The following is a 25285-nucleotide window of genomic DNA, read 5'->3' as shown; positions in this document are numbered from 1 at the left end:
GATGGAGTCTCACTCTGTCACTCAGGTTGGAGTGCAGTGGTGTGATCTCAGCTCACTGCAACCTCCACCTCTCAGGTTCAGGCTGATTCTCCTGCCTCAGCCTCCCGAGTAGCTAGGACTACTGGCATGTACCACCACGCTCGGCTAATTTTTGTATTTTTAGTAGAGGCAGTTTTGTCATGTTGGCCAGGCTGGTCTTGAACTGGCTCTCAAGTGATCCGCCCGCCTCTATCTCCCAAAGTGTTGGATTGCAGGCATGAGCCATGGCACCTGGCTAGGGGCTAACCAACTTATCAAGGTCATGTAACCGGTACACAGCAAAACGGATTCCCTGATTTTTCCCCCTCCTCCCTAAATCATCTTCTCCCTCTGTCTTCCTCCTGTCTGGCAGCTAATGGCAACTCCATCCTTTCAGTTTCTTAGGCCAAAACCCTTGGGACATTCTTGATTCGTCTCTCTCTCTCTAAACCCTACATTCAATGCTTTGGAAAATTCATTAGCTCTGCTTTCAAAATATATCCAACTCTGACCACTTCTCTCCACCTCTTTGCCTTCTCCTGATTCAACCTATCATCACCTTCTGCCTGAAGTGTTGCCATAACCCTCCTAACAAATCACACTGCTTCTATCTTTGTCTCTTTGTCTACCCACAGCCGAGTAATCTTCCAAAAAGAAGTCAGACCATATTGCCCCTCTGCTCAAAAGCCAAAGTCCTTCCACAACCCTGCACATCCCATCCCCAGGCACCTCACTGCCTGCTGCTATCCTGAGAGGGAATGAGGACAGCAGCAGGCACGGAGGTGCCTGGGGATGGCAACTCCCTACCTGCTCTTCTGTGAACACCAAGGATCGCTGGCCACAGGGTCTTAGCATGAGGGCTCTTGGTTTGGGATATCCCACCCTTCTCCATGCTCCCATAGCCTCATGGTTAACTTCCTCACTATCCAAGTCGCTACCCAAATACCAGCTTTTCAATGTATCCATTACTCTATTTACAACTGGAACCTACTCGCCTAGGTAGTAGGAAATCCTCTCACTCTCCTCTAATTATCCTACAGCATCTATTACCTTTTACCATAGCATGTAGTTTATTTACTATGCTTATTACTCATTGTCTGCCCTTCCCCCATCGCACAGGTATTTTTATCTGTTGTGTTCTCTCGTATATCCCGGGCACCCAGAGTTGTACCTAACACATAAATATGTCAATAAATATCAATAAATATGTGTTGAATACATGACTGAAAGAACACATATCAATAAATATGTGTTGAATACATGACTGAAAGAACTTGGATCACAAATCTTAGAGTGGTTATAATTTTGTTGTAAACTAATACAGCATTCTCACATGAAAATGGAATAATGCAGAATATATTATGAGGTGGTCTTGATCAAGGGTCAAGTGAGGGGCAGATTTAGTGGCATGTGCTCAGATGAGGGAGATGTAAGATGTAACTGGAGGTGGTGTGGGTTGGGATGGTGCAGTGGGACTCAATGGGAAATTCTTTTATTTTTGCAATGCATTGGCAAGGACACCTTTTCTTCTTAATTAGAGGCCCATGATTTAAAGTTGTAGCCCTGTATTTGCCATACCACAAGTTTAGTCCTGAGATGTCTCCTCTTCCCACTTTCCCTGCTCTGTGGTCTCAAAGGCAGTGGCTATTTCTCAGTGGTATGGTCAGACATAATGAGAAATACAGATCCAACTGTTGGATCACTCAAAAGCTGGGAGGAATCTGGAATGGAGTTATTTGATTTAGAGTATTTTAATCATTTCCTGCAGGTTGGCAGGTCCCAGAAGGGTCAATTTTCAACAGAATCAGACAGGATACACTTGAAGAAATTTCAATGCTTCTGCATACAGTTTTTAAAATTTGGTGGTGTCCTACTCAGGCCTACAGACTGAGGGTTGACCAGATGTCTGAGACATGGACATTTCTCAGTGGTAACACTTCCCTGACACAATCCTAGTTTCTTGCTTTGGTCAAGTAAACTTTCCTATCATCTGTACCATTTACAATGGGCTACCTTGCTTTCAAGAAAATTGGTTTGCTCCTCACACAAGATGAAAATTGGCACTGGGGGCATTAGGAGGGAGACTGTTGTCTATCCTGAGGACTGGCTTCCTGTTCTTTTATGATAACCCATTTCTATATTATCTACATTCAGTGCATGCCTGTTCTTTCTTGTCCAACTGTGATGGTATTAAGGACACAACTCTAATTACTGAGGGGTTCTATCAACACAGCTTCCAAAGGCCAGTGAGGAAGTGACTATAGTATAATAACTACCTAAGCTGACCATCAGGCCAAACATTAGTTTCTAGAATGAGCTAATGAAGAAATGTATTCAGTTAAAGAAACTGAATACGCTGACAAAGGTTATTTTGGAAATGCTCATGTTAGGGGCTGATGTCTTTTTTGATTTTTATTTTTTTGAGACAGGGTCTCACTGTCACCCAGGCTGGAGTGCAGTGGTGCAATCTCAGCTCACTGCAACCTCCGCCTCTCGGGCTCAAGCCATCCTCCCACCTCAGCCTCCTGAGTAGCTAGGACTACAGGCATGCGCCATCATGTCCAGTTAATTTTTGTATTTTTTGTAGAGATGGGGTTTCACCATGTTGCCCAGGCTGGTCTTGAACTCCTGGGTTCAAGTGATCCACGCACCTCGGACTCCTAAAGTGCTGGGATTACAGGCATGTGCCACTGTACCTGGCCAAGGCTGAGGTTTTGACATGAGCTAACTAAGCCCCGACTGCCCCCTGACAGCTTGAGCTCCGAGACACTGACAGTGGGCAGGACCAAATCCAGAGACTGATGGGTTCTCAGTCACAGCTGCACATGACAACTTCCTGAGGGGGCGGTGGAACCACCAAAGCTGGGGCTCATGCCAGAGGCTTAGGTTCAGTCAGTCTGGCATGAGGTCAGGGCACCAATCTTATTAAAAAGCTCTCCAGGTGATTTTACATATAGCCAGGAATGAAAACTACCTGATGCGAAAGCTCCAGAGAAGGGCTATCTGAGGAGCTGGGAGAGAGAATGCAGTCCCTACTCTTGCCTCACAATCCCTATTGTAAGGGCTCCTTCCCCACTCTCTCTCCTGCTTCATTAGTTTTCCATTTTCTCCTTGGTTATTTCCACAACAATAAACAAGTTGCAAATTCTCCCATCCTAAATAAAATGACCTCCCCAAACTCCACATTTTCCTTCAGCTCATACCCATTTTCCTGCATCCCTTTAGAGATGAACTGCCTAAGACGTTCTTCTGTATATGCTGTCCAATTCCCTTCCATCCATTCTCTCCTAAACCCACTCTATCTGGGCCTCCACCCTCACTACTGCACAGACATAGCCCATCTTACCATCTGCTTAGGCCAGTGACTTTAGATCTCCCCTTCAACAGAAATGGGGAAGCTGGAGAACTTAACACAGACATGCCTGACACACTCTGGGGTACAGCACACCCCAATCCAGCCTGGGGCTGGTCGAGCAGTGCTGGGATCAAAGCTCAGCAAGCAGAACGAAGAACCAAAAAACTTTCCAGGGTACCTTTGGAGAAGACTGCTGCTTAAGAAACATTGATGGTGACAACGATAATGAGATCTCTAGGAAAGGGAAAGGTTATGACTTACACAGTGTGTGGTGGTGATGATGACAGAACTGGAGATAAAAGAGAGGCCATCGTTCATGCTGACCTGGAGTGCAGCTTTCCTGCAATGACAACAAGGGAAGCAGATTCTCAGCATGGTGTGCAATGAGCAATAGGCTGAGAGCCAGACACACAGGTCTCCTTTGGGCTCAGCTCTTAACTACACTTGAGACTGGAGTCTCTTCTCCAGGGGAGGAGGGGTCTCAGTTTCCTCTTTTGTAAAATGTGGAGGGTAGTCTGTATAGCCCATCCTCCTCTAAAGTTTAGAGAAATGTCAGGATATGCGTGGCCAGTGTATTAAGGCAGTGCATTCAGATGTTCCGGCATTTCAGTGAGTGGCATTGAATGGGCAAAGCTTACTTTCATTTAACTTGCTTGTCACATTGTAGTTGGACAAAGTATTCTTTAAAAATAGTCCAAGTCAATGGGGGATAAACTGGGCTAACTATAAATGCGATATTCTACTGCTGTTATCTGGACTCTCAGTGATTTGATGGGGATGGCTTTGTTACCATCCAACAGACTCACAGAGGTAAAGCAGAAGATGAATTTGCCTTCTATCTCTTCCCACTCTAAGACACTCACCGGAAACTGACCTTATGTTTTGTTGCATTTTGCAGCATGGACACTGAGCTAATTTGTGAAATCTGGGGCATCACAGATTGATGCTGGGCAACCAGAGTTGGAGGTTTTACAATATGAACACATGATTAAAGGCAAAATTCAGATGAACAAGTTCAACATTTTTCCCTTAAAGCCTCCATTCTTTGTCTAGCCTGTTATAGACACAGTCTTGGAGAAGTTATTTTTGTTGTTGTTGTTCTCTGCACCAGCATTGCCTCGTTTTCCACGTATTTCTTTTCTTGCTCAGGGTGCCCATTCTCTTTCTTCTGTTGATGGTTTTGATCTCATCTCATTAGTGCTTATCATAATTGCATTACCATGAGATTTTCCCCCATAAATTAGTTCAGGGAACTTTTTCTGGTCTGGGTGAACATCTGATGCCGTGCAGAGTAGAGGAAGGAGCACTGTGTGGGAAATCGGAAGGTGTGAATCTGAGGTCTTGGCTTGCCATGAACCAGCCATGGCCCAACTTGGCCTTTCTGAGCCTCCCTTTCTCTAAGGAGGAGATAACAATCATCTAGCAGGGCAACGGTGATGACAGAGCGAGGTCAAATGTGTGAGAACTTTCTAGAAGTGTAGGTGTGATTAAGCCAGACAGACCTTGGATTGAGCCCGGACTCTTCCACTCACTGCTTATGACCTTAGGCAAGCTATTTAAAGTCTGGCAGCCACAGTCTCTACATCTGTAAAATTGGGATAGTGGGAATACCTGGTTAATGGGGAACCTGGGGGAATGAAATGATGTACTTTGTAAAACACTTATGCTGGTGTCTGGGTCACTGTAAACACTGGCTCCATCATAAGCTGGAGGAACCTAGAGACAGGCTGCACTTTCTCTAGATGCTTTCTTTTCCCCTGTCCCCCCACACCTCCTCTCTCTCTTCCCTGGCTGGAAGGTTCTGTTGCTGGTGAAAACTTACATGCCAACTTCTTTTAAGATAGGCGCTGGACACAGTAAATAAGTGTCTTCCACAGAAAAGGGCTTCTCATCTGCAAAAAGGAAATCACTGTATTAAGAAGAGGGAGGTGTGTTTACAATTTCAAATTCAGTGACTTCTAGAGAACATCAACCAAGTCCAGGGAGATACCAGAAAAACAAAAATCATTTTGAGCTTAAAAACTCTTGAGCTGCAAAACCCATTAGCAGTGAACTCAAGTGCTCCTGCCTGAATCATAGCTTCCTGTGGTACGTGCAGTCGAGTCAACTGGTGAGAAAATAGTGGGTGAACTCCTAGATAGAGCAGGAGTCACTGAGGGGAAACAAGAACATATTAGACTGGTCCTAAGGAGTTCCATATCTAAGTCTAGTTTGAGGGAGAAGCCATATTTGTGGAAAAAGTTTGCTGACAAATGACTTCACCAAAGTGTCATTGGGCTTCATAAGACAGGGAGCTTCCTTTACACGGCTGTCATAGTCAGGTCATAGGAAAGCACAAAACATGAGGTATGCTTTTGTGCAGAGAGCGGGAAGAGACATTGAGCAAAGACAGGGCATACTAAAGGCATGTTCCAAGGTAGGATACAAGAAGGATTTGAAAAGATCAGTACAGAAAGTTTGGTCAAGTTCTTTGAGTTAGCCTGAGGGATTTGGACGAAGTTCTGTAAGTTATAGAAAGAACTTTGGTGGGTTTTTGAGTAAAACTGAAGTGATGGTTTCGGAGGTTGTAGCAGATGTAGCTGTGGAAGGTGGATCAGAGTGGGGGACTCTTGGGGTAGGGACGTTCTTGTACTTATTCTAATGGATGACCAGGAAAAAGCTTAAAGTGGCTTTAATTCAACCTCCCTAAGAACTTCATTGTATCCCAGTTTCTGGGGCCAGAGGCAGGGTTGAGAAGTTATTACACTAAGTATATAATAGTCATTCCTTCAAGCCTCAGCTTTTATCGGGTACGTGTGCTGTACAAAAAGTTTGTGGTAGGGCATAGAGATGAAATGAAGATGAATAAGATCTGTGTCATTAATCAGGCTGTGACTACAAGTTCCTGTAACTAGAAGACACAAAGGAATACGTATATTATTAAAGGATAATATTCTGCTTTTGTGGTGACACTGATTCTCTTATGATATCTGCAAGTCATGACTGCAGAATACAGCTGACATTAAACTCTTACCTGAGTGAAGGTTAGGAAGCTGCCTGGGATGGGAGTTAGAGGACACATCTGAGTGCTAAGCACAACGTCCCCATTGGCAAGAGGAGGAAGAAGATGTACAGGAAAATCTTCAAGTGGTGAAAAGTTAGGGAGGTTATTCCAGGTCATTTGGTTATTCGTTCATGCAACAAATACTTATTGAAGACCTGCTCTATACTAGAGATGTAGGCTGATGTAGGCTTTGAGAGGAGAAACACAGTCTCTGCTTTCATGGATTTTATAGGAGGCAGGAGAGACAGTTATTTAACATTACTAAGAAATAAATTCTTTGAGTGTGTACCATGTGCCAAGCAATGTGCTAAGGCTTGCAATGAACAAAACAGATAAAGTACCCTGTCCAAGGAGCCAACATGCTAGTAATTACACAAATTGTTGTGTAATTATAATTGTGATGAGCACACAAAAGGAGAAGGAGGGGGCTGGCCCTCATCTGGGAGGTCAGGAAATGCTTCCCTACCCCACCCCACGCTCCGCCCCAGGAAAGACTATTTAAGCTGAAACCTGAGGTCGGGTGAGGGGGTAGAGTGGGGAGGGGGAGGCACTGCAAAGATCCTGGGGCAAGAAGGACCCCAGATCTTTTGAGAGCTAAAAGAGGGCCAGTGAGGGCTGTTGAATCTAAATGAGACAGACAATGGCTCAAAATGAGTCTAGAAAATGCAGCAGGGCCAGATGACCACGGCCACCTAGGCCATGATGAAGCTTTTGAAATTTTTCCTAAGCGCAACAGGGAACTACTGGAGGTTACCCCCATATTTAGAATCAGCTGTTGGCAGATGATGGATTGTTGCAGGAATGGTGACGCTGTGTTGAGTAAAATTATAAAGCATACGATGACAGTGTAAGATCATGCAGTACCTGAATTGAGCATTATTATTATTATTATTATTATTTTATTATATATTTTTTTCTGAGACGGAGTCTCACTCTGTCACCCAGGCTGGAGTGCAGTGGCACAATATCAGCTCACTACAACCTCCGCCTCCCAGGTTCAAGCTATTGTCCTGCCTCAGCCTCCCAAGTAGCTGGGATTACAGGTGCCTGCCACCACGCCCGGTTAATTTCTGTACTTTTTTAGTAGAGACAGGTTTCACCATATTGGCCGGGCTGGTCTCGAGCTCCTGACCTTGTGATCCGCCTGCCTCGGCCACCCAAAGTGCCTGGATTACAGGTGTGAGCCACCGTGCCCAGCCCAAGTATTATTATTTTCAAGATGTCCTTCCATCTGTGATGATAATACAGGCAGTCCCCAACTTAACAATGGTTCCACTTAAGCAATATTGTGACTTTATGAAGGTACTTTCAGTTGTGTATATTAATGGTGAGTACCCACACAACCATTCCGTTTTTCACTTTTAGTACAATATTAAATAAATTGCATGAGCTATTCAACACTTTCTTATAAAACAGGCTTTGTGTTAGATGATTTTGCCCAACCATGGGGTAATGTCAGTGTTTCGAACATGTTTAAGGTAGGCGAGGCTAAGCAATGATGTTTGGGAGGTTAGGTGTTTTAAACGCACTTTTGAGTTATGGTATTTTCAACTTATGATGGATTTATCAGGACGTAACCCCATCTTAAGTCAAGGAGCATCTACAATGACAGCCAGACTTGCCAGGTCATGTTGCATGCAGGCGGTCTCTCAGCACTTCCTGTATGTCACTCAGTCAAATTTAAACTTCTAGCAGAGCTATCAGGACGGTGTATTATTCCTTTCATTTTAAAGGTGAGGAACAGGCATAGAGAGATTAGGTAACTTGTCCAAGGTTACCCATGGGAGCTTGGATCTGCACCCAGGCAGTCTGGCTGCAGAGTCTGCGTGATTATCTAATAGGCTATAAGTACCAGCCTTGATAGAAGCTGCGCTTTGTTTGCTTGTAATGACAACCTCGTGAGTTAAGGCAGGGCAGGGATCATTAGGCTCATATTTCAGATGCAAAATGGAGGCTGAGAGAGATGACAGTGATCTAAGGTTGCACCGAAAGTCGGAGGCAAAGCCAAGACTGGAAATGAACTCTGCATTACACTTTCCTCACTAAGAGACTCTCCATTCCAGGGAAGGCTTCTATTAGAGAATAAACTGAACTTGGGACAGGCGTGGTTGACTCAAACCTATATTTATTTCCTCGTGGCCATGGCTTATCCTGTTGCACATGCACCAGCAGTACCTGGGAATACAGATCCCTGCCCACAGAGCCAGCCCACAGAGCCACGGGGCCGCCACAGAGCCGCCACAGGAGGCCTTGTGACTCTGGCTGCCTTCTGTGGGAAGAGTTGGAGAGGAGAGCATCACGCCGAGGAGAGCATCCGAGGCAGCGCACTGCAGCGCCACAGCCAGGGAGACTCCAGGCTGGCATGCCCTGCTCCTGGGTTAGCGCCTGGCCTCCCTTCCGGCTGCCTCTGGACAACTCCTCTCTCCTCCCTCCATCCCAACTGGAAAGGAGTGAGAGGGTTAGTGTGGCCCAGGCCAGGCAGACATTTCTCACTTTCCCCCTCCTTTCCTTTTCCTTTTCTGCTTGGGAGACCAAATATTTCTGGAGCAAAACAGAGGAAAAGCTCACTGGGAGGCCTGCGAAGGCTTTGCTGAGGCTGTGGAAGACCTTCCTCCACCCGAGTGTATCAGCCTCCCAGGCTGTGGGCCTGCTCTGTGGAGCTGGCATTTTCTCCTCCGAGAGGATTGTTTGGTTTGGAGCCTGTTTTCGTTTTACCACAAAAATGAGTGACTTTTTTTTTTCTCTCTCTCTAAACAAAGGAGGACCATTTGGTTTCTATAACTCAGGTCATCTGACTCCTTCCTGGAACTCCATTTGGGAGGCAGGGCACAAAGCCTTCCTTGCCGCACCTCGGCCGTGCCACGTTTGGCCCCAAGGCCGTGCCAGCCTCGCTGCAGCATGTGCCAAAGCCAGTGGTGTCGTGATGTATGTGGGGCCATGATCCACTCCTAGGACAGCCAAGGCCCCTGCTGGTCCACCCTCTAGGTGGCCAATTTCGCTGCTCACTAGCACTGGGTGGGCAGGGGAAATGGAGGCCAGGAGCTCGGACTGGCCCACTTGGCTTTTGTTTGCAACTGGGGAGAAAATTAGGGAGGGGTAGGAGTTTGAAATCAGACATTCAATGAAAATTTTATTTTTATGTTTAAATTTTTGTTATTTTCTTTTGAGATAGAGTCTCACTCTGTTGCCCAGGCTGCAGTGCAATGGTGCGATCATGGCTCACTGCAGCCTGAACCGTCTGTGCTCAAGTGATCCTCCCACCTTGTCCCCCCACCCCACCCCACCCTAGTCACTGCATCACAGGAGTGCAGTGCCACACCTGGCTAATTAATTTTTTTTTTATTTTGTAGAGACAAGGTCTCCTAGGTTGCCCAGGCTGCTCTGGAACTCCTGGGCTCAAACTATCTGCCCACTTCAGCCTCCCAAAATGCTGGGATTATAGGTGTGAGCCACTGGGCCTAGCCAAATGTAATTTTTAGATAATCTTGAAATATAAATTTCCTTTGTCCATTACCAAAGATATTTTAGAATTCTGTGTGTACCTATGACATAGGTTTACCCAAGGCATCTGTCTATAGGAGTTTGACAAGTTTGATCAGGATTTGGGGATTTATCAGGATTTGGAGACCAGTGAGTGTCATTATCTCAGAGTGCCAAACACCCCAGGCTTGGGAACTAGGCATCCCTCAAGCTGCGTACCGAGGGGACAGAGAGGGGCAGAGGATATTTCAGATCACACAGAGTCAACTCTGGGACCTTCTCTTACTAGTGTGTGACTAGGGACATACATTCTCCTTCTATAAACAGTGGTGATGACATTGTGTGGGGAGTACATAATATTGTATTCAAGTACAAAGCATGATACTTGGTGCTTAAGCATTCAGTAAATGTTATTCTTCTTTATTACATGGGTCTCCACACCTTTAAAATAGACTACATGGATGTATGGTTTAAAATCAGAGGGATTAAACATTAAAATGTTCAAAATGCCTGACTGCTTAATTATATCATTCTACCAAATTAACAACTTTGTAGACATCAGGAATTAATAGGGAAATGAAAAGCTTTAGTGAATGTTTGTGTATATAGATACACACACATATACACATACACATATGTATATACACATGCATGCATGTTGATTTTTTCTAACATCATATACTCATGATCTCGTTTGATGCTTCCACAACCCTCTGAGAGAGATATTATTTACATTTTGAGAACCTGAAAGTCAGAAGGGTTAGTTAACTGAGTTGGTGCTGTACCACTTGTGTCAGAGCTAGAATTCAAACCCAAGTTTTGCTGAAACAGCTTGCCCAAGGTAAGCCCAGCTAGTCTTATAATGTAGCTGGAAGCACACCAGGAGCTGAGGCTCTTCATATTGACAACTCTGGAGGCACATGGCCAGATCTTCAATGGGCAAGGCTGGATACCAACAGGAGCTTGCCTTCCAGGAGAGGGGGCTAGGGATGAAGAGCTTGATGAAAAGGTTCAGGTGTCTTTTCAGAGGCCTTGATCATGCCAACTAGCATGAAGCCAAGCTCTGGAACCATACACTCATAAGTGTATATTTACAGGTGTAGACCTTGGAACAATGTAATCCTTTTCAGACTGGCAAAGAAGAAAGTTTCCAGAATTCTTCCCTGCAGTTTGGTGGCTGTCTAATGGATTTGGGATAAAACCAGGGTTGAAATTCATTAGCCAGTTCAAACACCAATCAGAGCAAATCCTTTTATAAGGGCGGATTAAATAATTCAAATACTTTTCAAGTCTTGGCAATCTTTTCTTGTTATAAATATTTATTTCTGGCAAATAGGAACAGAAAAATAATCCCTATTCTTATGGAGGCAGTGGGAGGGTGTGTTGAAATCCTCCAAAGCTGATGTAAGCCCCGAAGTACAGCTTACATTCCCATAGTGACATTTGCATTAGGTAGTGGGAAAAACAGTGAAGGTTAGGGACTGAAATGAGCTTGCCTTGCTGTTTCTCCTAATGTCCCCTGGGTCTAGGGAGCATTTTCAGGGCATTCCAGAGCCAAATATAACTGTTCAGCACCAATTTATCAGCTAGTTTGGGAATGTGTCTCCAAATGATGGGACGACAGGCTAGAGTTAGGCTGAATATTTCTACCTCCTCACTGCCTCCAAAAGTAACCAGCTTGAAAAAAGTTAGACTTGTAAAATATTGTGCAAAAATCTGAATACAATTATATTCAGCAGGACTCCAAGTTGGTGAAATTCAAAGAATCTGGGCTGAGCTTTCTGGAGCTCCAGACAGAATGGAGGTGACTGATTGCTCGACTGGGGCTGCCTCATTGATAATTCACAAATGTGTGTGTGTGGGGGGGTCTTATTACAAAGCAAAATGGGACTCATTGCTGAGAGCAGAAAGAAGTGTACCATGTATCAGGCCTGGGGCTAGAAGGTTTTCAGAGATGAGTGAGATAACAAGCTTTTGATAGAAGACATTAAACTCTAGACGAAGAGATTTTGAAACCGGAGAGAATGGCTTTTACTAGGAAAGGCTGAACAGTGGTTGTGAAGTCAAGGAGAAATGAGAAGATTCAAAACCGAATGGGAAGGGATGGCAGTGAAATGTAGGTTGGTTGGGCCAAGTTGGGAGACATCCTCAGAGCGAGTGTAGCCACTGTAATGTCCTCTTATCTGGGGCTAAAGCCAGAGGGATGCCTGTAAAGTGGCAGAACCAAGCTGGCCACCATCCTTTTCCTTAGACATGGCCCATACCCTCGCTCACACCTCACCTTTTCCCTGACCTGGGATTGTTACAGGGTTTCCTTGGAAGCCCTCCCTGGCTAGTTGCCATGAGATCAGGGGATGGGCTTGGCCAACAGGTTCCAGGTAAGTTTCCTGGGTCTGTAGCTATTTTACCAGTTCCTATATGCTATAGGTACCCAGGACATGTCTTTTGATTTTCCATTCTGTTCTCTGGGGAAGGCTGGAGTAGAATGGAGAACATTAAGAGCCTGAACTCTGGAGACCCAACAAGCCCTGCCACTAACTGGCTATGTCACCATGGGCAAGGTTTTTCACTCTGTTCGTAACTCAAAATTGTCATCTACAAGATAGGAGTAATACTTCATAAGCTGTTGTAAATTTTAATGAGATAATATCATTTAATGCTTAGCACTTAATAAACACTCAACATATAACTGTCATTGCTAAGGTGGGCACTGTTGGGGTCATTGACTGAGGTACCTGCAAAACACAAGGTGTGAATATGTGCGCAAACTGAGTGAGTCTTGCAACCTGTCTACTAGGTTGTGTCAGGGCTTTACAATATTGGTGTGACAAGAAGCAAGTTATTTATCTAAATAGGATCTTTGGACATGAATATAGTACAGTGTTCTCAAATAGGGGTTGATTTTGCCCCTCAAGGGGCAACTTGCAGTGCCTGAGCAGTTTTGGTTACTGCAACTGGGGGAGGAATGCTATTGGCATCTAGTGGGTAGAGACCAGGGATGGTGCTGAACATCCTCCAATGCACAGGACGGGCCCCTCCCTACTCCCCAACTATAAATTATCCAGCCCAAAATGTCAGTAGTGTTGAGGTTGGAAAACCTGGCGTAATGTCTACCATGGCTTTATATGCTTCTTTAGCCCACTGTAGAGGGGCCCACAGATATAACTGTGTAGTTCACAGCCCGCAGGGTACTGGTGTAATGCCCAGAAAAGTTTAGAGGTGTTATACGGTGATTGGTAGAAGAGAGAGGAGGTAACAGCTAGAGAGGCATTGGAAGACAAGTCCTGGTTGGAGTAAGAGAATGTCTCTTGATAAAGCCCTCCATGCAGGCTTGAACGGGTCCAGGTTTTCTTAGGGGTAGATGGAATTGCATCTGAGCCACTCTGCCCGGTGGAGCTTTATAATGTAAATGGGACATTCCAGCAACGGGCCTTATATTGCTGCCAAGGCTCTGACATGACATGGATGGGAGGGCTGTAGAGTCAGAATACCTTACATACAAATACCAATATAGGACTCAGAGCTGCGGGCAGTCTTGGAAGGAAATGAAGTGGGTTATTATTGTTACTGTGTTCACGAGGATCAAGATTACATCATGGCCCCAGAAGGAGAGGAAGTAAAAGGTGAGGCACCATGAGTCCATTCCCAGACGAGTGCAGGCCCGGGATCTAGCAGCCCTGCAGATCTCTGGATCATCTTTTGGGCTACACACCCCAAGTTCTGCACAAGGTTGTGACCTCACAGCTCTGGGAACACACCAGCATTGAGAACTGTTTGTCAGCACAGCTGGTCTGCCTTCTCAGGATGTAAATTATTATCTACCCATATGTGTTGTTATTTGTATTAATTACAAAGTAATACATATTAGTATAAAAGCCTGGGAAATACAGAGAAGTATATAAAAAAGAAATTAAAATCCTTGATAATTCCAATTTCCATTGGTAAAATTAATGTCTTGGGGAATACTGTTTCAGAATTTTTCCTTGCATAGTACTTTTAACATAATTGAGATTACACATCATTCTGTGGCATTTGGCATTTGTCTCTATCTGAAGTTAACAGGGTAGTTTTAGGTAGTGTGAGGAAATGAAATGAAGCTAATGGGGTTCAGGGTTCTTGCAAAGAATTTTCTCCTCTCAATAAATCCACACCCAAAACAAATCTTGACTGTTGACATTTATAGAACTTACAAATTATCTTCTAAGTGAAGCATCAGCTTTTTAAGATTTTATAATCCTGAGGTCAGAATAACTGCAGCACTTAAAACAGCTATAATTTGCTAAGAATACAAATGTTAGAAAAGCTTTGTTTTCACTCGGTAGAGGATAATTCAGGATTCAGGCACAAGGTATGTGTCTCTGACACACGAACCCTTGTGGCTGTATACAAATTTGGAATAATTTTACCTTTGGAATTGGAACTGAGTGGCAAGTCTACCAAAATGGCTAAAGCCTTCCACACACTCATGGCCACAGGTTCTGGCAAATGCTGACTGCTCTTAAAGGACACAAATTTACAGAGAAAGTCAGAGGAGAGGTGGGAAGGAGACCTTGGGCACACACCTGGGCCACTAAGGTGCTGTGGGATGCATGCTGGCTGCCAGAATTGAATTGCATGGGGGACAGAGCCACCAGGAGCACTTTCTTCCTTTCCCTCGGCAATACCCAACTTCCGTCAATGGATGTCGAACAAATATTTTAAAAATATCAGTTTGAAGGGACACAGACTACTAGCCTGCCTGGGGTTCCAGGAGTATGGCCTGTCTCTGAGTTAATCACTTTCTCTTCCATCATCCTGCTGAAATGGCAGAGGTGCAGTATTGCAATGGGGAGAGGCAGCATCCACCTGCTGGTCACCTTACATGAAAGCTGAGCCATGGGGTGCAGAAATGGAGGGGGATGCCAACTTTCCCCCACAGGACAGCAGGACTAGGGGGAACGTGGGTTTCAGAGAAGTTTACAAGCAAATGTCTCCCAGCCATGCATACAACAAATGCAGTGCATGCCTGGAGTCCTCGTGGAACTCACGATTTTCACCTGGAGTCAATTTCAAACTTGGTAGAACAGGGGAAACATCCAGGCTGACTGACTGTCCATCAGGGACTGGTGCAGCTAACTTTGAACGGTGTCAACTCGCCCCCAGAATAAGCTCTTTTACTCCCAACTGAAAACCTTGCCACCTAGTTACCTCTAGTTACAACTTCCCTTTTGTCCCCCAATCATTCTAGATTTTGGCAGCAAATTTCAATGTATCTGTATTTTTCTAGGACTGAAAGATGGGAACATCCACCAACACAGTCTCTGCAGGAGCCACTTCAAAAATCAGTGGGCAAAAATCAGAGCTCTCTCTGAAAGAGGGCCAAAGGGGAAACACCACCAGATACACAAAATGCTCCTGAAGTTCGAGAAAAAGGGCCACTTGGGGAATGAGGAGAGGTGCCTTACCTGTGGTCACACAGCCAGCTGCAGACACTGACCTCTAATGCCTGGGGTTCTTCCTACCCTGGTCTGGGGCTTTTTCTCTTGATCTAGATTCAAGTCTTGACTTCTCTACTAATGTGCCCTGTGACCTTGGGCAAGCAGTTAAATCTCTCTAAGCTGCGATTATCTGTCTGCAAAATGAGGGGGATCTGTTGAAATCAGCATCTCTGAATCAGGCACACATCTGTCACCTGGGCATTTGGAGTCAGTGAACCCAGGGATCTTTGGGGATCTGTGTCTTGGAGGCAATGTAGAGAAGCAGTCTAAAGCCTTTGGAGTCTGACTGCCCAGGTTCAAGTCCTTTCCACCCCTGCCATCTGCATGAACTTGGGCACTCAATCTCTCTGAGTTCGTCAGCAAAATGGGGATTCAAATAACTCCTCCCTCATTGGGCTGCGGTGATGATGAAATGAGATAATACAGGAGGGTGCTTGGCCCAGCACCAGGTGCAGAGTAGGTACTCAACAGTCAGTAGCTGCTATCACTTGGAGGAAGCTCCCTGGTGATTCTGATGGGCATTCCCATGAAGAACATGAGACTATACGCTCCTTTACGTCTCTTCATTCTGAGTTGTACAAATAGCATTTCATCACCTTCACATGATATCAAATCCCTAGGGATGTATCGAGATTGTGTTAAGTATCTTTGACCAATATATGGCAAGACTCTAATCCATGACAAAGGAAACAATAGGCTTTTGTTTGGGAAGTTTATGTTCTCCTGCCCTCGATCCTCCCTCCTTATCTGCACTTTAATGATCTCCTTAGGGCGCCCACAGCAGCCCTGCAGCCCAGGTGTTTTCTAAGATGAAGTACAGTTTCTGGAAAATTGGGCAGGTTTTTGAAAACAACCCCCTCTGGAACACCTACGTTTGAAGGAGTGTTGTCTCTCTTCCCCCTAGGAAGTTGAGCCCCCTCTTCGGAACTCCTAGAACTGCCTCCCTGACTGATGTTCAGTTTGGGGAAATACGTTCAAATGGGACAGAGCTTTATCCTTTGAGAGTGTGCAAAAGTAAACCAGAGCCATGCCTGGTGAATAGGATGGAAGATCAAGTTGAGAAATAAAATTTTGCATCAAAAAATAAAGTATGCCTATAATATCATGAATCTGATTTCTCACATGGCCTATAAACTCAATTTTAGTGAGTTTGTTAAAAATCAGTTTCTTTTGTTTATAGTCATACCTCATGCGTCTCCATGCAACACCAGCATAGTCTAGCATGTTTTTCATTATTGCATTAGTGAAACGTCCATTTTTAATTTACAGTGCATAAAGTGGATCACTTCTCAGCTCATACTCCAGTGTCTCCTTTTTAGCATTGGAATCTCTCTGAAAGTGGATCTCCAGTTGAAAGTGTATCTTTTCTTGGCATAGTACACTGAATATTAAAGGAGGAAAAAGTGCAGCCAGAGTAAATACAGTTTGTGTGAAGATTTCCAAGATATTTTCTTGTCCAGCAGAGTTCAGCCTGGTGACTGAGGAACTAACCAAATGTTAAACTTAAGATGTATTCTAGACCTCAATAATTAGCAAGAATTTAAAAATTAAGTTTTAAATCAATTTTGTGGATTTTTTTCTCATTACGTCAGGGACATATGATCCTAGATAACTCAGAAAACACAGATAGATGGAAAGAAGAAAGTAAAAATTAATAGTGGTCTCATTCAGAGGTGACGGCTGTTGACATTTTGATGTATATCTTTCCAGTCTCTGCATATAAATATGTGTGTTTAAAAAACAAAAATAGTATCAGTGTATTGTTCTGTAACTTATTTTCAACACAGAATGCTATATTATTAACATTCCCCATTCCCTGCATTAGTAATTATTCTTCTACAACACTGTTGAATTATTTAGGGGTGAAGTATAACTTATGTAACAGATTACCTATTGTCAGACATTTAGGTTTTTCTTTTTAGATGTTTTTCTTTTAGACGTTTTTCTTTTCCCTCTTTCCCTCATTCCCTTGGTTCTTTCCAGTTTTTCTTTTGCTATTAGAAGCAATATTGTGATGAATATCCTTATGGCCAAGTCTTTGTAAACATTCCCAGTCACCTCCTTTCGATGAAGCTGAAATTGAAATTCTGGGTCAAAAATGTATAAAAGCAGTTGATTTATTTAAAAAATTGTCTTCCTAACGATTTAATGGTCTCTCACTGATGATGAATGAAAACACCTGTTTTCCTACAGGTTTCCAAGACTGAGCATTGCAGTTTTGTTAATCTTTGTAAATCTCACAAAGTAAAAATGGCAATTGATTCTTTCCATTTGCATTTTCTTGGTTATATGAAACATTTTCTACATGCTTATTAATCATTATTTTCTTAAAAATTTCCTTTGCATATCTTTTACTGACTGATGTATTCACCTTTTTTTAAAAAACTGATTTTAAGAATTGTCTTTATACTAAGTTTATTGACCCTGTGTTTGTTATATATCCTATTTTTCCAATTTTGTTTCCCATTTCTTTTATTGTAGTAGGATTTAACAAGAGAATTTTAAAGTATGTGCTCAAACATTCAAGTTTTTCTTTCATGGTATGCTCCTTCATGTTTAAAACATTCTTCCCAACTGGAAGATTATATAAATTTTTTTGTTTCCTTCTAGAATTTTTACAACTTCATGTCCCATTAAAATTTTTCCTTCGTCTGGAATTTGTTTGAATGAAAGGTGTGAGATTAAAAATGAAGTTAATTGTTTTTCCAAGGGGTTAGCCGGTTGTCTCAATGTCATTTTTTGAATAATCCACTCTTTCCCTATAGATTCGAAAGGCTGCCTTATTTTATACTAAATTCACCTAAGTGTTTGGTTCTGTTTATGGGCTTTGTTCCAATGCTCAGTTCGCCTATTGTGGTGTGATCTTACATTGTTCCAATTACTGCAGCCTTTTTATACATCTTAAAATTGGCTAGGGCAAGTTTCCACATTTTTCTTGGCTATTCTTGCGTGTTTATTCTTCCTTATAAACTTCAGAATTATTTTGTTAACTTAAAAAGTCCCATTGGAATTTTCATTTGGATTGTAATAAAAGTAGATATTAATATGAAGACAATTGATATCTTTACAATACCCAGTTACTGCTCCATTTAATAACAGTGATGATAATACAGTAATACCAGCAGCCAACACTGACTGACTGACTCTTAACTGTGCATCAGACCCCATTCTAAGCCCCGCCTGCCACATTTAAACCTCATAACAATCCAAGACATAGTATGGCTATTATCGCCATACTCATTTTACAGAGAGAGAAACTGAGGCATGGAAATGTTAAATAAGATGTCACCGTCGCACAGCTAGATATGGCAGAGCCAGAACTCTTTTTCCCTGGTGGTCTGGCTCCAGAGCTTGTAACTATGCCATGAGTCTATGGCTTTCTAACTCTTCACACTTTCTTTATATCCCTCAGAAAGTTTTGTGACTTTCATCATATACGTCTTTACAAATTTGATTAAATTAGTTCTTGTTACATTTTATTTGTCTGCCCATCAGTGATAGACTGGATAAAGAAAATGTGGTACATATACAGTATGGAATACTATGCAGCTATGAAAAAGAATGAGATAATGTCCTTTGCAGGAACATGGTTGGAGCTAGAGGCCATTATCCTTAGCAAACTAATGCAGGAACAGAAAACCAAATACTGCATGCTCTCACTTGTAAGTGGGAGCTAAATGACGAGAACACATGGACACAGAAGGGAATAACACACACTGGGGCCTACTAGAGGGTGGAGGGTGGGAGGAGAAAGGATCAGGAAAAGTAACTAAAATGGGTCCTAGGCTTAATACCTGGGTGATGAAACAATCTGTACAACAAATCTCCATGACACAAGTTTACTTATGTAACAAACCTGCACTTGTACTGCTGAACTTAAAATGAAAGTTAAATAAATTAAAAAATTTATTTGTTGTTGCTATATTTTTCTTGTGATGTTTTCTAATTGTCATTGCTGAACACTAGCAAAGCTACTGATTGTTATAAGCAACGTATTTATTTTGAAGTCATCCAACTTAATTACCCTCTCGGTAGCCTAGTAGTTCAGTTCACTCTCTAGTTTTCCAGGAAGACACAAGCATTATTTTAGAGCAATGACGTTTGGCTGCTTTGCCTGTATTATATCTATCATCAGATTTCTGGTGTTATTATAATGTTCATAGCATTGTCTAATATGGTAGTCACCAGCCACATGTGGCTATTTGCATTTAAGTTAATAAAAATTAAATGAAATTACTAATTCAGTTCCTCAGTTGCACTAGCCACATATCAAATGCCCAGCAGCCACATGGGGCTTGTGGCTACCATCTTAGAACATTTCCATCATTATAGAAAGTTCTATTGGACAGTGCTGCTAGAACTTTCAGATCAATATTAGATAATGGTGGTGAAATGGATTGTTCCGCTTTTTTCTTCTGAACTTTAAAGTGAATTCCTCTACATAGTGATTTTTTTATTAGAATGATATTGAGTTTTGAATTCAAATATGCAGATACATTTTTATGTTAAAGGAGTCTTATCCTATTCATAGTTTACTAGAAATATTTTTTTAAAAAAATTAGGAACAGATAATGAATTTTAATATCTTCCTGGCATCAGTAACTTTTGCTATATGAGAAACAAATTCCCCCTCTGTCTTCAAAATTGTCTTAGCTATCTTGGTCCTTTTTAAATACATTGCTGGATTTTGTTTGCCAATATTTGATTTAGATGTTTGTCATTAGTGAGCTTGATCTCAAATATTCTCTACTTTTAGTGTCTGTGTCCAGTTTTGGTTTTTTTTTTAACCAAGATTATGTTATTATCATAGAATGAATTTATATGCTTTTTCTTGGCTGGGTGTGGTGGCCCACACTTGTAATTCCAGCATTTTGGGAGGCTGAGGTGGGTGGATAGCTTGAGCCCCGGAGTTCGAGACCAGCCTAGGCAACATGGTGAAACCCCATCCCTACAAAAAATACAAAAATTAGCCAGGTGTGGTGGCTCACATCTGTGGTCCCAGCTACTCAGGAAGCTAAGGTGGGAGGACTGCTTGAGCCTGTGAGGCAGAGGTTACAGTGAGCAGAGATTGTGCCGCTGCACTCCAGCCTGGGCGACAGAGCCAGACCCTGTCTCAAAAAACAAAACCAAACAAAACATTTTCTTTATTTCTTTCCTCTGGAAGAGTACATATGTGATATGGGTCATTTGTCCCTTAAAACTTGGTAAAACTCAGGTGAAAAAAGTCTGGATTTGGTGCTTTGATTGGGGGACGGGATGAAACTTCCTCAAATTCCCTTCTCGTTCATATAGTTCATGTTCATCTGTGTCTAATTACACTGTTTAGTCCATCCATGAAGTTTTATTTCAGTGAATCAACTTTTTCAAAACTAGAATTTACACTCAGTTCTTCTGCAAATCTGCTTTTGATGAGTATTCTTTCCCCTATGATCTGTTTGATCTCTTTATACATTTTAAACACGTTTATTTTCCATTCTCTTTCAAATTTGCTCTCTGATCCTCCCTTTGTGCTTGTTCTGTTTGTTTCATTCATCTTGACATGGTTTGTCATTGTGTGCCATCAGCCCACCTTTAGGGGGTTGTTTGCTGCAGGCATGCTGTGGGTGTGGACCATGTGGAAGCCTTCCACAGGGTGAAGCTGCATGGCCTCTGTAGGGCCACAGAGATCAGGAAGGTCATGGACCTATTCTGGGGCTAGTTTCTTGATTTGGTGCTTCTGTATCACATGGGGGGTGTAACATCATTACACCTGTGGATTTGCATCCCCTGCCTGCTTCCTTGCCCAATTAAATGCTTGGTGTAGCCTGCTGGAGCCTGATTTCTGCAGGGGGCTCTGCTGTTGTGTGATGCCTTGGCACAGACCTGAGATCTGGTGTCCTGTATCTGCATCAGCATCGGGATCACAGCCTGCAGCCTGGCCTGGAGCCCCTGTGACTTTGTTTCTTAACTTGGGTTTTTATTCCCATTTCGTTTCCTGTACTTGGAGATTCCCACTTCTTTCCTTTGAGTGAGGCCACACGATATAATTTGAAAAATCATATTTTATCCAGAATTTTGGATCTGTTTTGTTGACCACAAATCTAGAAACTGTCTTCGATTTCTAAGTGGTTGATTTTTTAAGCAAATGCAAGGAAATTGGGAGAGAAGCATGTATTAACCTATTTTCTGGTTATGCTTATCATCTAAGAATGTGTCTAAACAATTTCTACTTTTGGCATTAATCTACTGGTATTTTTATTCATGTCTTAGAATGATCAATTTGCAAAGTTGTTCACAGTCATTTAAAAAAGTATTATATGCCCTATATCTTTAGTGCATAAAGATACATGCTCCAGATCTTTAATTTTTAAATTAAGTTCTAAGACTTGAAAAATCATATTAATATCTCCCACTATCCACATAATTTTAAATTTGTTCTTTTGACAGATTTTGCTTCACATAGCTTGCTATTGCATTATTTGCTGAAGACCCTGAGGTTGGCCTCATGTTTGAAGTGGCTAGAGTCACACAGCCTTAGCTTCATTATTGGGCCTTCAATTAAGTCTTTCTCATTAACAATATCACTTATGTTCTCTTTTTGTCACAAAATTCAATGCTGCACTTAGGAAAAAGAATCTCGAAAAAAGAAATATGTGATATAAAAATAAGAACAGATAACATTTTAAAACTTGGCGTATAGAGGTGGGGAAGGAAAATGGGAAAGGTAAAGGAATCTAAGTGTATTTTATTTTATAGGGAGGAATCAGTGGAAACTATGACATTTATAAAGTTGACAGAAAAATGTAGATGTAAATGTGCTGCATTTTAAAATTTGCTCATGTTTTCTTCCTCCACAGGTTCTTGTTCATATTATTTTCTGCATGGAAATGAACAGGTGAATTACTAACTAAAGGCCAAGTGTTTTCCTCAAACACTATTTTTCCCCTTAGAATATTTTTAATAGCTGTATGCTTGAGTTTTTGGGTGTTGCTTACAGCACAGAATATGATCAAATCACTGCCTTCATTTTCTCCAAACTGTTGGCATTGTGCTAAAGGCACGGGTTTGTGATTTAAGCCAAATCCCTACCCCAACAACCTCTATTTCTTTTTGAATATGAATGAGGTGACAAGCCTGTGCATATGTTTGCAACTATATATTAGGAAAGGAAGAAAGGAGAGAGAGGATGGACTGGTTTCCCAAGAAAGAAATACAATTTCACAGAGAAGTTGGAAAATAGGCCTTCGAGTACTCACTTTACAAATCCATAGTGAATTTGCATTTCATCTTCTTCCTATTACTATTTAGATGGGGTCTCACTCTGTCACCGAGGCTGGAGTATAGTGGCATGATTTCAGTTCACTGCAACCTCTGCCTCCTGGCCTCAAGTGATCCTCCAGCCTCAGGCTCCTGAGTAGCTGGGGACCATAGGTGTGCACCACCACACCCAGTTAATTTTTTTGTATTTTTGGTAGAGACAAGGTTTCACCATGTTGCCCAGGCTGGTCTCGAACTCCTGAGCTCAGGCCATACACCCACCTCAGCCTCCCAAAGTGCTGGGATTACAGGCATAAGCCACCGTGCCTGGCCTCATCTTATTTAATACAGCATCTTGTGTAACCTTTGAGCAACAGCACATAGCGTAGATTCTCTCTCTCCCCAGCCCACTTCCATGTATCTTCAGAGAGCTTGGGCCTGAAAGCCCGCTTGTCTGGGAAGTCTTCTTTGGAAGGTATTGATGTCTTTGAGTTAACCCCTCAGGAGTTTCTGATGTTAGACTTGGGATTTTGGTTAAAGAGAGAGAAAAGGGGGACTTAAGCGACATCGCAATTGAAAGGGAGAGAAAAGAACTCTGCTGGGGATGCATATCCAACTTTCACACTGTGACTACACAGGGATATTTCAGAATGTTTTCAAATAGCACGTACTTTTTGGATCTGTGAGAGCATTTCCAAATATTAAGAAAACTAACTGAATGTTTCTAATGTTTGGAATTACTCCAAGGCCAGGAATTCCAGATGTTTGTGAGGAAGCCACAGCATGTGTCTGTTTAACTACTAAAGTGGGTTTTATGATGTCAAGAAGGAAATATCCACACCCCTTCAATTCTTCTTCTTTAAAAACAAGATAACCTCCTTCAAAAGGCTATCAGGAGCCAGGTGCGGTGGCTCACACCTGTAATCCCAGCACTTTGGGAGGCCAAGGCGGGTGGATCAACTGAGGTCAGGAGTTCGAGACCAGCCTGGCCAACATGATGAACCCCGTCTCTACTAAAAATAAAAAAAAAATTAGCTGGGTGTATTGGTGCACACCTGTAATCCTAGCTAGTTGGGAGGCTGAGACAGGAGAATCACTTGAACTTGGGAGGCGGAGGTTGCAGTCAGCTGAGATTGTGCCACTGCACTCCAGCCTGGGCAACAAAAGCAAAATCAGACTCCAAAAACAAACAAACAAACAAACAAAAACAAAAAACACACAAAAACGGCTATCAGGAGGAGAAAACTAGTGTGAGTGATTAGTCAACAAATGTGTGTCCTCCTCTCCTCCTTGCTCTCTCTACCTCTCAGGGCTGTTGTAGCAAAAAGATGTGAAGCATTTAGAAGGTACATAGCATTACAGAAAATGCAATATATTATGACGGTTATCACTACAGATGTGGAATAAATAATTATCTGTGTGAGGGATGCCAGATCCAAATCATAACCAGTGCTTCTGGCATCTGTCCCTCATATAATCATCTTCCCCATCTCTCCTGGTCAACCACATGAATCACACACATCTTTAAATTAGGAAATTGACTGCTACAAATGTCTCATGAAGAAGCCAATGTTATGATAATTCATTTTTTCTCATGAAATGCACTTAGTTTTACTTCCATATTCCTGTATTTCATGTAAGATATTCACCATGATGAGAGTTTCTTGGCTACTCCACACAAGAACCATCCAGATTGAAAAAAGCTGCACAATCTACATGTGCGAGCCTAATGGTTTGGTTTTCGGTTTATTCCAGATTAATGCATTTAGACCATCCCTTTTTCACACTTACCCTTAAAGGTCCCAATACTTTGTTAAGACGCCTCACATTTCTCCAGCCCTAATTAACCATCACCAGCACTGCCACCTGAGAGTGAGCCACTTGGTAGATGGCAGGGGACAAGGAAACCAGTGTCCCGCTGCTTCCCGAGGGCTGCTGCAGGGCTGGGACTTGTGGCTCTGTGTTTTGTGGGGGACGGGGGCTCAAGTCCAGCCTTGCTCTGCTTACCAAGCTGGATGCCCATGGGACTGTGCCCACTGAGGGGGTGCCTTTTCTGACTGGAAGCACTGTAGGGGCTCACTATGCCCTTGCTACGGGTCTTTCTAGCAAAGAAGACTCTTTTCTGCTGGTTTCATGTCTGTGGCCTTGCTGGAAGCAGGGCTGGGAATTCCCTTCTCTGAAGCCAGTTGAAGAAACCCATGGACTCTGCAAGGACTTACTGAGTGTGACCGAGTCATTGATCTTGAAGCTGCAGAGGACCCTGTCCACGTTGCGGGCATGTCGGAAGCCATTTCCTCTCACGACAACTTGAAATGACTCTGAAATAAAGAATAATGACAAGACTCATTACTTGACCAATAACCTTAAGCTTCCCATCTGCCCTGATTTACAGCATTTGTTCACTATTTCACCAGGCTTAAAATATTCAAAAATTAATTTAGGTTGAAAACCAAAAGCAACCAGATGGGTTCCTTTCACAACTTACCAGTACATCCTCACTAGGTGTCCCGAGGAGGGCCTATCACTTCTTATTTGAATTCTCACCCTTTTATCTTTGGGCTTACTGGTCCTCCTAACCCGAAAGCCTTCCTCCCTCCTCTCTGTCCATTCAAATCTTAGCCAATATTCAAGTCCAGGCAGTTTGAAAATCTGTGATCTCTGTAGCCAGAGGGAGCC

The 25285-nt window shown here is 42.8% G+C and overlaps 1 protein-coding gene across 1 annotated transcript in view; it reads right to left on the bottom strand.

The window, feature by feature from the left end:
• ANTXR1 (anthrax toxin receptor 1) overlaps positions 1-25285 on the bottom strand; it is a 255495-nt gene that overhangs the window by 140799 nt on the left and 89411 nt on the right. Inside the window, exons 10-12 of the mRNA XM_011985041.1 lie at positions 24829-24927; positions 5196-5265; positions 3635-3713 (exon numbers count right to left, since the gene is read on the bottom strand). Coding sequence (XP_011840431.1) covers positions 3635-3713; positions 5196-5265; positions 24829-24927 — 248 coding nt within the window. The remainder of the gene's footprint in view (positions 1-3634; positions 3714-5195; positions 5266-24828; positions 24928-25285) is intronic.

This window comes from Mandrillus leucophaeus, unplaced genomic scaffold (genome assembly GCF_000951045.1).
Source record: "Mandrillus leucophaeus isolate KB7577 unplaced genomic scaffold, Mleu.le_1.0 Scaffold279, whole genome shotgun sequence".
In the NCBI taxonomy this organism is placed as follows: Eukaryota; Metazoa; Chordata; class Mammalia; order Primates; family Cercopithecidae; genus Mandrillus; species Mandrillus leucophaeus.
Note: the sequence above shows the minus strand (reverse complement) of the source record. Positions and strands in the feature narration are given on the sequence as shown.